The 13,735-nt window shown below is 45.5% G+C and overlaps 1 protein-coding gene across 2 annotated transcripts in view; it reads left to right on the top strand.

Annotated features, from left to right (window-relative positions):
* The window catches only part of FGF13 (fibroblast growth factor 13), a 323,690-nt gene that overhangs the window by 161,181 nt on the left and 148,774 nt on the right, over positions 1 to 13,735 (top strand). Inside the window, exon 3 of one of the 2 annotated variants that reach the window (XM_050964866.1) lies at positions 3,776 to 3,943. The exons of the other annotated variant lie outside the window; for it this stretch is intronic. Within the exon in view, the coding sequence (XP_050820823.1) occupies positions 3,776 to 3,943 (168 nt within the window). The remainder of the gene's footprint in view (positions 1 to 3,775; positions 3,944 to 13,735) is intronic. 2 annotated transcript variants of the gene reach the window in all.

Genomic DNA, 13,735 nt, shown 5'->3' with positions numbered 1-13,735 from the left:
GAGGGGATATGTGGGGAAGGGGGAGGGAGTGCGGGCTCTGGGATGGAGGAGGAGGTTCAGCACTTAGCTGGGGCTCTAAGGCAGGGTGGGGCATGCTTCTCCCCAGGCACCGCCCCTGCAGTGTCCCATTAGCTTTAGGGGCACTCGGGGCGGGGGCAGCATGTGGAGGAATGGCCCCGCCCCACCCTTGGGCCACAGAGAGGGGCCTGCAGCCTCTGGAGCGAGCAGGGGCCCCTGAGGGGGGAGCGTGAGCTGGGACTAGGGGATTGATAATGCCAATGCTCTTAGTTCCCTAGGTCTGTGGTTCACACTGTGACGAGTTTGGGCTGATCAAAAGTGATTCTCTGACAACTGCTTTGTGTTTCTGTAAGAATTAGTAGATAGAACATCCCAGCCCTGGTTTGAATTGATAGGGCCACTGGCAATGGCCACTGGTAATTAACTGGCCCTTTCATTTGGCCTTCTCAGAGGTCATGCACCAAACTGGTGCTGGATATGGGGGAGAGGCGGGGGTGGGGAGGGGAAGCATGCACTGCTACTGCTTATACCAGGGGTGGGTGAACTACACCGGATCCAGCCCTTCAGGGCTTTGGATCCATCCCGCACCGCCACCAGCACCACGTCCCTGCGGCGCACAAGTGGGGGGTCGGAGGGTTCCATGCGTTGCCCTGCCTCCAGGCACAGCACCCCGCAGCTCCCATCGGCCGGGAACAGGGACCCGTGGCCAATGGGAGCTTTGGGGGAGGTACTTTGAAGATCAGCAAGGGCAGCACACACAGAGTCCTGTGCCCCCTCTCTCCCAGGGGATGCAGCGCTTCCTGGAGTGGTGCACCCCTTCTGCACCCCAACCCCCTTCCCTGAGCCCCCTCGTATACCCTGCACCTCTCCTGCACCCCAACCCCTGCCTTAAGCCCCCTGCCGCAGCCTGCACCCCAGCCCCCTGCTCTAAGCCCCCTCATACACCCCACAGCCCTCCTGCACCCCAATCCCCTGCCCTGAGCCCCCTCCTGCACTCCTCACCCCTCCTGCACCCCAAGCCCTTTCCCAGAGCCCCCTCATACACCCTGCACCCCTCCCCTGCCCCAATCTCTTGCCCTGAGCCCCTTCCTGCACACCCTCCACTCCCTCCCACACCCCTACCCTGGCCCTGCATATAATTTCCCCACCCAGATGTGGCCCTTGGCCCAAAAAGTTTGCCCACCTCTGGCTTATACGGTCTCTATTCTGTGCATCATAATTTTAAAATGAACAGAATCCATCTTGAAAGCTGATTGGCTGGTGTTTGGTTTTGTTGTGTTTCTGGGAGTATCCTGAGCATTTAAAACAAACGCCCCACACGTAACTAAGTAACCAGGTCAGTACACTGGGACGATTACCCCATTACTAGAGTACCTTTGCTCTACCCCATTGCAAGTACCTACCCCACCCTTGCCACTGGCAAATCTTCTTGCTCACTTGTTGGAAAGCAGGGTAAGCTGTTCTCCCGCCCAATTCTCCTTTCTGGCAGTCAGCAAACCTCTCTCCTCGGTCACCTGGCAAGCAGCAGGCCTTCCTCCCGGCCAGTGCTTCCATCTACCTATAGCTGGTTGCACTCTCTTATTTGCAGCAACTAGCAGGCTTGCTTCCTCTCTGTACAAACGTAGAGCCCAATACTGCAAGATGGTAAGCACCTTGTATGCTATGTTGAGCTCCCTCATCTTATCTGGAAGCCAAGAGCTCTCTGCATCCCTCCAAAGAGGCTCAGCATCTTGCAGGATCAGGCCGACTCCACATTTCCTGCCCCTGGCTGATGATATGACAGCAGGGTATGTCTTGCTACTGATCAGCTGGCTGGCTGTTCGAAGGTAATGTGCATCTCCCTTCCCTCCTGGCTAATAATGTTCAACAGCCGCACACTGTATCCTTTATTTTTGTAAATGCCACAGGGATCATCATCCGGTCACTGCACCATTGACGTCAGGAGCATTGCACAGAGGTCACTTCCCACCTTACACAATTTTTTGTTCTCGTAGAAAAGTTCTAGGGATAGTGATTTCTGCGCAGCATTTCCTGCGGCGGAACAGCCAGCTGGTGTTATTGGCCCTTGACGCCTCTTGGACCTCCAGCTCCTCCCAGCCAGTGATGACTCCCAGAAATTGCCCCACAGCTCCGGAGCTGTCAACCCCAGCCCCTTTCATGCCCACAAAGTCCCCTTTAAATAAAGCCAAACCAAAGCAAGGATTGTTAAGAGAACAATTATCCAGCAGTCCAGACCTTGCGCTCCAATGACCCTGTTGCTCGTTTCAAATCAGTTATATTTTCCTAATAAGTTCATGAATCACTTTTAATGGTACTTTCCCTGGATTATATGTGTACGTAACTGATGCTGCCTCTCATCTAATGAAGCAACAGCAGTCTTGGTCCAAGGCCTTTCCTGGGGAATAATGAGCACTTGAAAGAAGGTGATTGCTCATAGTGCAACCCAGAACCACTAGCCTGGTTACTTATCCCCAAGGAATGACTAGCACTAAATTCCTTGCTTTCATTGATGGCTTAGGATTTCAACAATCAGGCAAGTGGGTTGTTTTTAGTGTGGGTGATGCAATTCCACTTGCTATCTATAAGGCGCTAATTAAAAATGAAAGCACATTAGCCCGTCAGATTGCTTGGGGCATCTGTCTAGACTCCAAACAGTGTATGATCTCATGTCTTGCTAGTATATTTGCACTGTTTATTCAGCATAGCATGTATGCTGTTAATGTTCTGGTCTTTGGGATTTTTTCTTTCAGATATTAGTTTGAAGTTCTACACTCCACAGCTTCAGCTGAGATTTTATACTTCTCTAGACAGTCACAAATATCTAACTAGAATGATAAACTCTCTTAACAATGAGATAGGCACTGCTCCTGACAAAGGTCTGCATTTTAAGGCCAAAATCCCAAGATCGCTGCATTTCTAGGTGAGGAGTGAGGATAGCTTCCTTAGCTAATAGAATAGCATTTTGACCCTCTAGCTATGTAACATTGTCAATGATTCAAAAGCTTGCTATTTCCGTATGTCCCAATTTACTGCTTAATACAATGATTTGATTCGAGAAAATATTTCCAAATATATGCCATCCGTAGTATCAATGGGAATATTGATTTAAAAGGAGAACTGGAAAAGCCATAACAAAATTAACATGCACTCTTTGTGCTTCTACTTTTTTATCCATTTGAAGGCGATAGTCCATTCATTGGATTATCATCCTTGCTGTGAGGAATTGCCTGTTATTACTGATCCTACTAGGGACCTCTTCTGTTGTACTGTGGGGAACAGAGAAGTGTTGGAGCTGCATTGCAGATATGGCAGTGTGGCTTACTGACATTATAAACTCAGGTGCAGAATATATGATCTGTAGGTTAGACAATGGCATGCTCTCTTTCAGTTTTCCTTAACCTGCATGCAGAATACAGCATGTATTGCCGGAGACCATAGAGGATACGGAGTAGATAGCCTATGTTACTTTCTGCAACAGCTCATTATGATGGTACTTTTTCATTAGGATGAAGATTGCATGAAACAAGATAAAGGACAAATGTTTATGAGAAGTGTTGTTTTATCAAAGTAAACTATCCCCACCCCTCTCCTCCATCAGCACCACAAAACCTTTTTAATGCTTTTCATTTTCTTTTCCTTGCGACCAATGTTTCTCCCCCTTTTCCTTCCCCACATCACATTATATAGTTTAAATACATCTCTAGTTTTCTTCCGTTAAACTCTAACTTGAGTTCATTTTGTTATGTGGTGACCACAGTTATGGATGACGCAACCCCTGGCACACAGGAGTACATTATGTTACGGCAAGATTCCATCCAATCTGCGGAATTAAAGAAAAAAGAGTCCCCTTTTCGTGCTAAGTGTCACGAAATCTTCTGCTGCCCACTGAAGCAAGTGCACCTCAAAGAGAACACAGAGGCGGAAGGTTTGTGCACTACGGATCCATGTTTTGTTTGTTATGATACTTTTATTTTTAGTGTACGTGTCCCTCTAGTGTGCTGTGTGTTTTTCAGCCTGTGTCAATATAGTGCAACTGATACAGGAAGCGTTATGCGCTTCATGTCCCCCTTTGCTTGCCTGTTAATGTCTGATACGGTCTATCACTGGACACTGTATAGTATAAACCATATACAGTATTATAGACAAGAAGTAAGATTGTGCTGCTTTTCTCAAATAAAGTTTGTTTATTTCAGCTCTCATCATTACACTGCCCTTTTTTGGCTGCCAAAAGTTGCTTGCTACTCGAAACGGCATAAATCCCTAGTCAGTTTCTCGCCCTGACATTTCTGAAGCTGCGCTCTGCTGAAACTAACGGCATTCAGAACTAGATTCCCCTTGTCCCCAACTCCTTCCACCCCATAAGGCTTCTGCATACTGCTGCAGGAATGTTCATAACAGCTGTACTTCAGTGAAGCAGGATAACACATTGTATGTAATGCACGCCCTGTTGCATTTTGAGAAAATGAAATGCATGCCTAGAGGAAACTGAGTCGAATGCTTTCCTTTTCAGATAAAGTAAAGGTATGGACAAATCTACCTGTTGTTCACTAAAGTAAAACTATTAATAAGTTATTCGTCTCTTTCACGTGTTGCGGTAGTATGTAAGATGAAGCTATCTTTAAACATTTAACATTTTGTCTTGTTCTTCTGTATGTGTTTTTCATTACTGCCTCAAATCCCACCTGGTAAGCCTCCCACTTTTTGTATAAGCTTCAGTATATGGGACTAACTGCCATGATGAATAATGTCACTGCTAGATGAAATACTTAGGGCTGGATCCTGTTTTGGTTGAGTTTCACTGGCAATGTAAAAGCAAACAGATCTGAGCCCTTAGTCAAATCTGACTTGTATTTCTCTGTATTTAATGATGGCCACTGCTGGTGCAGTTGTTGAGCTGCTACCATTAGCACCCAGAGATTTCACTCAACTGCAGGTTGCTACCATTTATTGCATCAATAATGCTCGCACCAGTGTTAGAAGATGAATTCTCTCCGTCACTAAACGCTATTCTACCAGAAGTGACAGCTTGACTAATATCACATGGTAGGCCATTCAGAAATGTACCACATGAAGCAAAAACTGATGTGTGTGTGGGCGGGGAGGAGGAAGGGGTTATTTCTCTCAGGATGTGACTCTTTTAAAATCAGATTTAGAAACACTGAACTTAATTCTCCTCCTTTGAGACACAGTATGCGTTTCTTCTTTGTCCATACTCAAATCTCCTGTTGAAGTCAAGGAGAGTTTTGCTTGTTTAGAAACTGGAAGGATTTGGCCATTTGAGTGCAAGTTCTAATGAGAAGCTGAGTTCCTCCGCATGACTGGTTCATGGCTGTGAACGTTTTCAGTGAGTAAATCAGTATTTTACACTCTGACCAAAAGGTCAAGAGAAAAAGTATGTATGATGGTGGTGTACCTTGAGTACTGTCTTCTACAAAGGAGCTGAGCCCTATGGAAGCATGGTGTAGTTGGAGATTAAGGCACTGCACACCTGCCAGGAGAAGCTTGAAGCTTCAGGCCCTAAGTAAAGACCCAAAGAGTGAAAATTTTGCCTTATTTTTGACTGAAAGCTTACAGTTGCTGTTACTAGTTCACTGTTTGAGATACTTTTTTTCTCTCCTATAATAGCTGTGCAAATCCTTTTCCACAACATATGGTATCGTTAGATTGTTCTCCCAGAAAACCTATAGTGTGAAAAGAGAAAAGCCTTTCATCTTCTGTTGCATTGTGAAAGGATTAATGTCTTTTTTTTATTCCCTCTCCCCGCTGAGTTTTGCATTCAGACAAGGCACAACTGTATTGGCTAACCCACAACCCTGAAGAGGCTGTGTATTTCATAGGGGTATCATATCCATGGACTTTTGGGAGGTAACTTCTGTTGTTGCATGGCTTACATGTTTTTTATGAAAGGCGTTGCCTGGGTCAGAGTGAAAAATATACATGCAAGATTTCTCTTAGCTTCTTCTGGCTCCAAAGTAGCCCAGGGCTACAGTGGTGGAGTGTCTATGAATTGGCTGGCAAGAGTGTTAGACCCACTTCAGGGCTCATTGTGTCATCAGTGCTTTCTTGGCATAGAGCCAAAGAATCTTGAGCATAAAGTGATGAAGTTCTGCTCTCGGTGCAAACTTAGAATAATATCATTGAAGTCAATGGAACTCGAAGCAAACTTTAGCCCAGTAACACAGGTCCAGCAGTTAACCTGAAAGCAGATCTAACATGTCTGAAAATAAAGAATTACTCATACGGAGTTATAAATAATACAATATACATTTTCCTAGAGGCACTGGAAAATGTCATTGAGTTGTTAATGTGAGAGGCTGTGCAGAGCGGAGATATTAAGGTCTACAGTATAATAATATTGTCGACTTTAAAGAGAAATCCAAATATGGAATTAACTAAGTCGCTACTGAAAAATCTATCCAACTTGAATGTCAGACTGTGGATTACATGTGAAACACTGCATGGATTTGAAAGACACTGGGAAGAATATAAAAATATACTTGCATTTTTGTTTGAATATTGCCATAGGATTGTCTAGAAAATCGTAACTCCCTCAATTCCCTGTCATCACTTTGCCCCTCCATCTCATACCAATATTTGGAATCAGTTAATTTATGCTTTCGAATTTTGAGCTTATTGTTTGGCACTGGAGCTAGTTTGCTTACCAGCTGTGGATCGTCACAATGGGGTTCACAGTGCCAGGCATGTAATGCAGAAGGGTTGGACTGGTAATGAACATCCCTGGCTCCCTGCTGACACTACATCAACGGTTTCACTCAGTCGATGTACCCTGAATTCCCGTAAGGCAGTTTTGCCAATGATCTTGGATCTTATCACCAGATGAATCCTGGCATAGCGTGCCACTCACTAAAATCAGTTTCCTTCCCGTAACCCAGATGCTGTCTTTAAAGAGTTGTTTCTCTGTTGAGGCCTAACTGTTAGTGTCTCTGTCCAAAACTAACAGCTCCTATGCACCCTTCAAGGTAGGAGAGGTATTTTCCTATTCCCAAGGAAACTGAATAGCCCTTTTCTCCCCCGATGGCATCAGGATATAAACAGCCTATCATAAGTCCACAGAATGACCTGTATTTCCTGCCTCTTTCCCCTAACATCTTCTAGCCACTCTGAATCAATGTTTCGCTTAGACCTCACTTTAGGAGCAAAAGAATTGCAGAGCCTTTCAGGATGGTTTGGCGAGCCCCTGGCTTTCTTTGAGAAATTTTAAACCCCATTTGATTTGTGAACAGTGTTGGTTTCTTTAAAAGTTTACCTGCCTCAGCTGCTTATTGTTCATTGGATGCTAGAAACATCAACTTGTGACGTCGATGTTGTGCCAGCTGCCAACCGTGATGCCACAGAGAGGCTTATGACATTACATGGGAATTAAGCAGCAGGAGAGAAGAGCTCTTGAGAGCCAGAGAACCTGTTTCCAGGCAGGTCAGCTTAAGGAATAAAGGATCAGGGAAGGGCTAGAATCAAAACGCAGAGGGGTACATATATGCAGAACTGTTTATAAATGGAGGGCCAGGGCCTGAGGCTGAAACACCCCCTTTGCTGGGGAGGAAGGCGGTCAGTGTGGTAGGGTACGCAGCATGGAAGCTCAGCTACTCCACAGTCCCAACCAGGAGAATCCCCCACGGGTAAAGAGCTCATACAAATGAGTTCTCTGGGCCCTGCCTATGGGCCTCTGCAGCCCCCTTCCTGTGCAGTGGGGCAGAGGCTGTTCCTTTCTGGTACCCAAGGGAGAGGGAGTGGGCAGTCACTGCGGGCCCCCAGGAACAGTTGCTTGTGGGAGGGCACCAGTGGGTATAGCAGTGCCGCGGTCTACTCAGTTCTAGTACTGGGAGTGGAGTAGGAAGAGAGAGCACTTGGGCTCCTCACTTCCTGCCTGGCTGCTAGTCAGCTGGGGTAACCCTGACGCCTCCCTCGCAAAGGGATGACCCAGAGAGGTACACATGAGCTTCAGCCACCGGCTTTGGCACTGATCAGCTTTGTCTAATTGTAGAAATAGTGGGCCAGCAGCAAAATCTGGATCTGAATCCAACCTTCCCAGAACTCAAAGGCTTGCAGATCCCAAGGTGTGGGTCAGGCCCATCTCTAGCATGGCAATGTCTGTCTCATGAACTCTGGATCTGAAGGTACCTTCCTTGATGTCCCAGGAGCCTTTGGAGTAGCTAAAAGGAGAAAAGCTAGTTTTGTTCTGCAACCGTTTAACTTTGTTTTTCTAGAGTCCTCCTCACAGTTTACAATGTCATGGATCTCCAGGAGGGCACAGATCAAGAGGAATCAATATTATCTCTGGGTGCTGGCCCCTGGGTTTTTGTGCATTCTTCGTTGCTACTTTCAAGCAATGGCAAAACGCAGAGCAATTTTGTAGCTTCAGTCAAGCCAGGAATATGCTAGTAGCATCAGAAAGGCCATCTGAGGTACATTTTGCAACTATTTGTTCTCTTAAATAGTTTAAACATGAGCTGCTGCTATCTTTACAAAACACGATCACAGAAAGAGAAGTCTGCTTCTGGGAAACTAATCTGAGTTGTGTTAGTACAAAGGATATAATGAAAGAATTTTTTTTTTAAAAACACCTTTCGTTAGTCACAGTCCTATAATCAAGCCTTTGGACTCTTGCCCACAGTTCTGTTTTCATGTGATTTTTTTTTTTTTTTGGGTAACATTCAGCCTCCTTCAGGGCATACATAACCTTTTTACATGAAAAAGCAGACAAGCATGGCAAAGCCTGGATTGAAAAAAAAAAAAATCTGTGATAGCAGCTTGTAATGAGGTATGGCAGCTCCCATCAGCCAACAGGAAACCTGATTAGACAGAAAACGTTAAGGAGATGCTTGTTGCATATTAGCATCCATGCTTGCCCTTGGTACTGGCTGAGTCCCTCTGTGCCTAGAAATAGAATGACTGACACCACAACCGTTGCTTCTCCCAAAGGGGAGGAGAAAGGTAGGACATTTGGACAAATTGTGAGACAGATGGGCTGTTTTGTCCCACTTTTGTCACCAAAGGCAACGCCTGTTCTTCAGTTGGTCACACTGAATGTCCCTTTAGATGTTCACAGCATTGTGTGACTATTGATAGTAATGGTAGGTGCCAGCTTTCTTCTCAAACAAATCAGTCCTATTAATCCAATTCCCTGGTTTAATTATATTAATACCTGTGTAAATTAGTGGAGAATAAGGAGAGAGGGAGGAAGAATTTCTTTCTCAAGAAGACTGATGTATTTGAGATTGTGAAGTTTTTGAGGTCTTTAAACTAGCAAGTACGTATTTTACACTAATAAAACCAGCTCAATAAGTCTCTGTGATCTCTCTGGTGAATAATAGAGATGGACCCGAACTGCAAAATATAGACTGGGTCCAGAGCTCACCCTGAAGATGTTCGGTTGTAGGGTTTGATTTGTCCCATTGTATGATACCAGCTATGAAGTTTGGATCCCGAGTTCAAGGGTATTCAGAGCTGGGGATTTGGTTCCAACCCCTTGCTTGTAAGTAATCGCAACTCATAATCTTCCAGAATGACTTCTACTTTTAAAAGGAATGAATGAAAGAACAGTGGGCCAGGTTCACCAAAGCGCTCACAGGCAGATGGAACGGATCCCTTGTTACAGCAGCTAAGCTGTCTGCACTGGAGAAGTGATTCGACCTGTGGGCAGGCAGGCAGCGTCTCCCCCATTACCTGTGTCAGGGGACCAGGCCATGAAGTGTTGCTTTAATTCCTGCAAGGAGCAACCAGTACTGGTTTCTTTGATGAGAGCCCCACCCATCCAGTGTCCCTCACTTCTTTGGCTCCACAGCTACATCCCTAGGAGTAGGGGAAGTTGGAGATATATACCTATCTCATAGAGCTGGAAGGGACCTTGAATAGTCATCAAGTCCAGTCCTCTGCCTTCACTAGCAGGACCACGTACTGTCCCTGACAGTTTGTGGGGGGTTTTTTTTGCCCCAGATCCCTAAATGGCTCCCTCAAGGGATTGAACCCACAATCTTGGGTTTAGCGGGCCAATGCTGAAATCACTGAGCTATCCCTCCCCCAGAGTTCTAGCTAATATGGGTGTTTTCTGTTTTGTTTGTTTGCCATAGCCAGATTTCCCACTGCCTGGGAAAGGCAGTGTAGATTCTGGGCTGAACCATGCCCAATGTAACTTCATTGAAGGGCCAAACCCTACATGGTCATTTGTGGTTGTAGGGACATACTTAATAAGGAAGGATGGTCCAGTGGTTAGGACATTAGCCTAAGATCTGGGAGACCCTGTTTCAAGTCCCTACTCTGCCACAGACTTCCTGTTGACCTTGGGTGAGTCACTTAGCCTCTCTGTGCCTCAGTTCCCCATCTGTACAATGGGGATAATAGCACTGCTTTTCCTCACCAGGGTGTTTTGAGGATAAGTGCATCAGAACTATGATGTACTCAGATACTACGCTGATGGGGTACCTTGAATATGATCTGAAAGTGCTGGCACAAACCACAAAAGCCAAAGTAGAGAAAGCTAGAGCTGATAATGATTTTTTCCGGACAAAAAAGGCAGAACTGATTAAATCACAGTCTCTAACCTTATGTTTCAGGGATTGGGGTGTGTGTGAAGATGTTTCATTCATATTTATATTGAGTATTTAAAAAGAAAACAAAACCACAAACCAAGAACAGCACCAGCTGCTCAGTCCTGCCAGGGGCTGAGCCCTCCTGTTCCGTGCAAGCAGGTTAAAAGTTAAGCATGTGATTAACTTTAAACAGAGGAATACTCCCATGGGAGTCAAAAGGGAAGGCATGAGGTCAATGAGCTTGTAACTGATGTGGTCTCTGAAAACAGCCTGGGCCAGACTCTGATCCCAGTGCAAATCCAGAGTAACTCTACTGATTTCAGGAGCTCTACCCCTTTTCCTTTGCATACCTCCCTGAAAAATATATTGCTGAACATGTTTTAAAGTGTAAAATATCTAAGTCTTTGATAGCTTGCAGCCCCATCTAGAAACTAGCCATTTTTAACATGGGGGTGGGGATGAATTAGGGAATCATCTGCTTGTAAGTCTTATCACTAGCATAAGAGTTTTCACTTCACTTAAGGACTTCAGTAACTCACCCAGAGGTGCTAGGCCTGTTACAGGAATAGATGGGTGAGTTTCCGTAGCCTGTGATGTGCAGGAGGTCAGACTAGATCAGGGGTCGGCAACTTTTGGCATGTGGCTCGCCAGGGTAAGCACCCTGCCATGCTGGGCCGGTTTGTTTACCTCCTGTGTCCACAGGTTCGGCCGATCGCGGCTCCCACTGGCTGCGGTTTGCTGTCCCAGGCCAATGGGGGCGGTGGGAAGCGCAGCCAGTGCATCCCTTGGTCCGCGCTGCTTCCTGCAAACCGTGACCAGTGGGAGCTGCGATCGGCCAAACCTGCGGACGTGGCAGGTAAACAAACCGGCCTGGCCCGCCAGGGTGCTTGCCCTGGCGAGCCGCGTGCCAAAGGTTGCCGACCCCTGGACTAGATGATCATGATGGTCCCTTCTGGCCTTGAAGTCTATGAAGCTATAAAATATTCCCAACAGCAAGCACTCTGGGGACAGCGGGAGGAAAGCCGTTAAAGTTGTTGTGAACCAATTCAGTGCCTGAATCCATACTCACATACCACAACACAGCAAGGCTCCTCAGGGTCACTTGGGAATTGCCTTTGCTCAGCTTTTCGGAAGCTCCGAGAGGGGTGTTTCTCCAACAACTGCCACTCCTGCCCCTGTTAACGGGCAGGGCCATATTTACTTTGCTAACTCCTGCTAGCTGGCAGCTCTGTCCCCATATCACTCTCTAACAATCGGCTTTGTGATGTGGTATCAGCCCAGAATGGAGCTAGGCTGATTTCCACCAACTGAGATGTGGCCCATAAAGCACCAACCGGAAAAATCTCTCTGACACTCTCACATTACTTTCAGCACTGAGAAAACGTACCTTTTTTATGAATATTCCTCAGGCTTAAATCTGTGAAATGAATTAGGCTAAAAAGTAAAGGTAAGAAATGTAAGGAATAAAGTATCTTTGGCAGAATATCCCCATGATGGAATTTCTATCATGCTCTCTCATGAAACAACATCAGTAATGTTGCTTCCTCCAGCTTGCTTTGACTAACACATAGATCTCAGGTTGGTCAGTTAAGGGGAACTAACCCTTTGCTATGCAGTGCTGATTGACTGAAACAATACACGCTCCCCTCCAATCCCTGAACAAACATCTGTCAGGAAATGTAGATTAGATTTACTACAGAGCATGACCTTTGATTGAGTCTACCTGGATTCAGCATCCCCTTGGAAGGGCACTCTTAATGTTTTTAACTTTCAGAGATTCTTTTCTTTGACACAAAAGAGTTTCCTAACCACTCTAAAACTCACCCTTTAATTATCAGTCAAGGTTTCACAGCTCACAGACTAGCTTTACCTAGAGGAGACCTTGTTGGTTTAATAATAATAATTAATAACAGTATTAAAGAAAAAAAGACTAGTCTCAATTCTATTGAAAATGGTACATGAAAAGTTGAGGAGTCGTAGTGACAATGTTCTAACTCCCCCCACCCCCAGAGCTGCAAGTAGCAAATGGAAAACAATGTGGGTTGTGGAACAAACTCTGAATTTTCCTAGTGGAACATTGTGGAGATGCTTCTGTATGTGTAATGTATTGGGTAAATTCACACTCCTAGGCATCCTAGCCAGCGAAGTTGTAACAGCACTAGGCGCAGTCTTAGGTCTTCCTTATCAGAGAGTACATTTTAATTCACCAGCGCCTGCTTTTGCCACATAATGGCTGTTTTACATATGCCTCTTCACTCTGTATTCTCACTGAAACAATTCTTTTAACTTCTGTGCCCTTCGTTGCTGTGTGGTGTGGTCTTGGAATAAATATTCATTGCAGAGCCACAGCCATACACTTAGCACATCTGAAGTAGAATGTTTTGAACAAATGTTTCACATTGACAGCACAGCCACTGATCTCATCTTTTAAAAATGGCTTGATCTGCAGACAGCACCCTTTTGACAGAGGAAAGTTCTCTGGTTCATTGCTCCTTCATTCCATAATCCTTCTGGGAAAGTGTCAGGCTTTGCTCTTAACTGCCGAGGCTCTAAAAACAGAGAGGAATCTCATCTTCATAATGAACATTCTTCTTTGTATCTTATTCAGCAGTGTCATAACATATTTCCCAGATTTGGACCTTAGCGTCCAAAATATGGGTGTTAGCATGAAAACCTCCAAGCGTAGTTACCAGCTTGGACCTGGTAAAGCTGCCACCACCCAAAAATTAGTGTTTTGGGGCACTCTGGTCCCCCCAAAAACCTCCCCGGGGGACCCCAAAGACCCAAATTCCTTGAGTCTTACAACAAAGGGGAATAAACCATTTCCCCCCCCCCTTCTCCCTTCCAGGTGTTCCCTCCCTGGGTTCCTGGAGAGATACACAGAAGCAAGCTCCATGAATCTAAACAGAGGGACTCCACCCTCCCTATTTCCAGTCCTGGAAACACAAGTACTTCCCTCTTCACCCAGAGGGTATGCAAAGTCAGGCTTAGTAAATCTAACACAGAGAGATTTTCCCCCTGACTTCTTCCTCCCACCAATTCCCTGGTGAGCTGCAGACTCAATTCCCTGGAGTCCCCACTAAAGAAAACTCCAACAGGTCTTAAAAAGAAAACTTTATATAAAAAAGAAAGAAAAGGACATAAAAATGGTCTCTCTGTATTAAGGTGAC

This window comes from Gopherus flavomarginatus, chromosome 8 (assembly GCF_025201925.1).
Source record: "Gopherus flavomarginatus isolate rGopFla2 chromosome 8, rGopFla2.mat.asm, whole genome shotgun sequence".
NCBI lineage: Eukaryota > Metazoa > Chordata > Testudines > Testudinidae > Gopherus > Gopherus flavomarginatus.
Note: the sequence above shows the minus strand (reverse complement) of the source record. Positions and strands in the feature narration are given on the sequence as shown.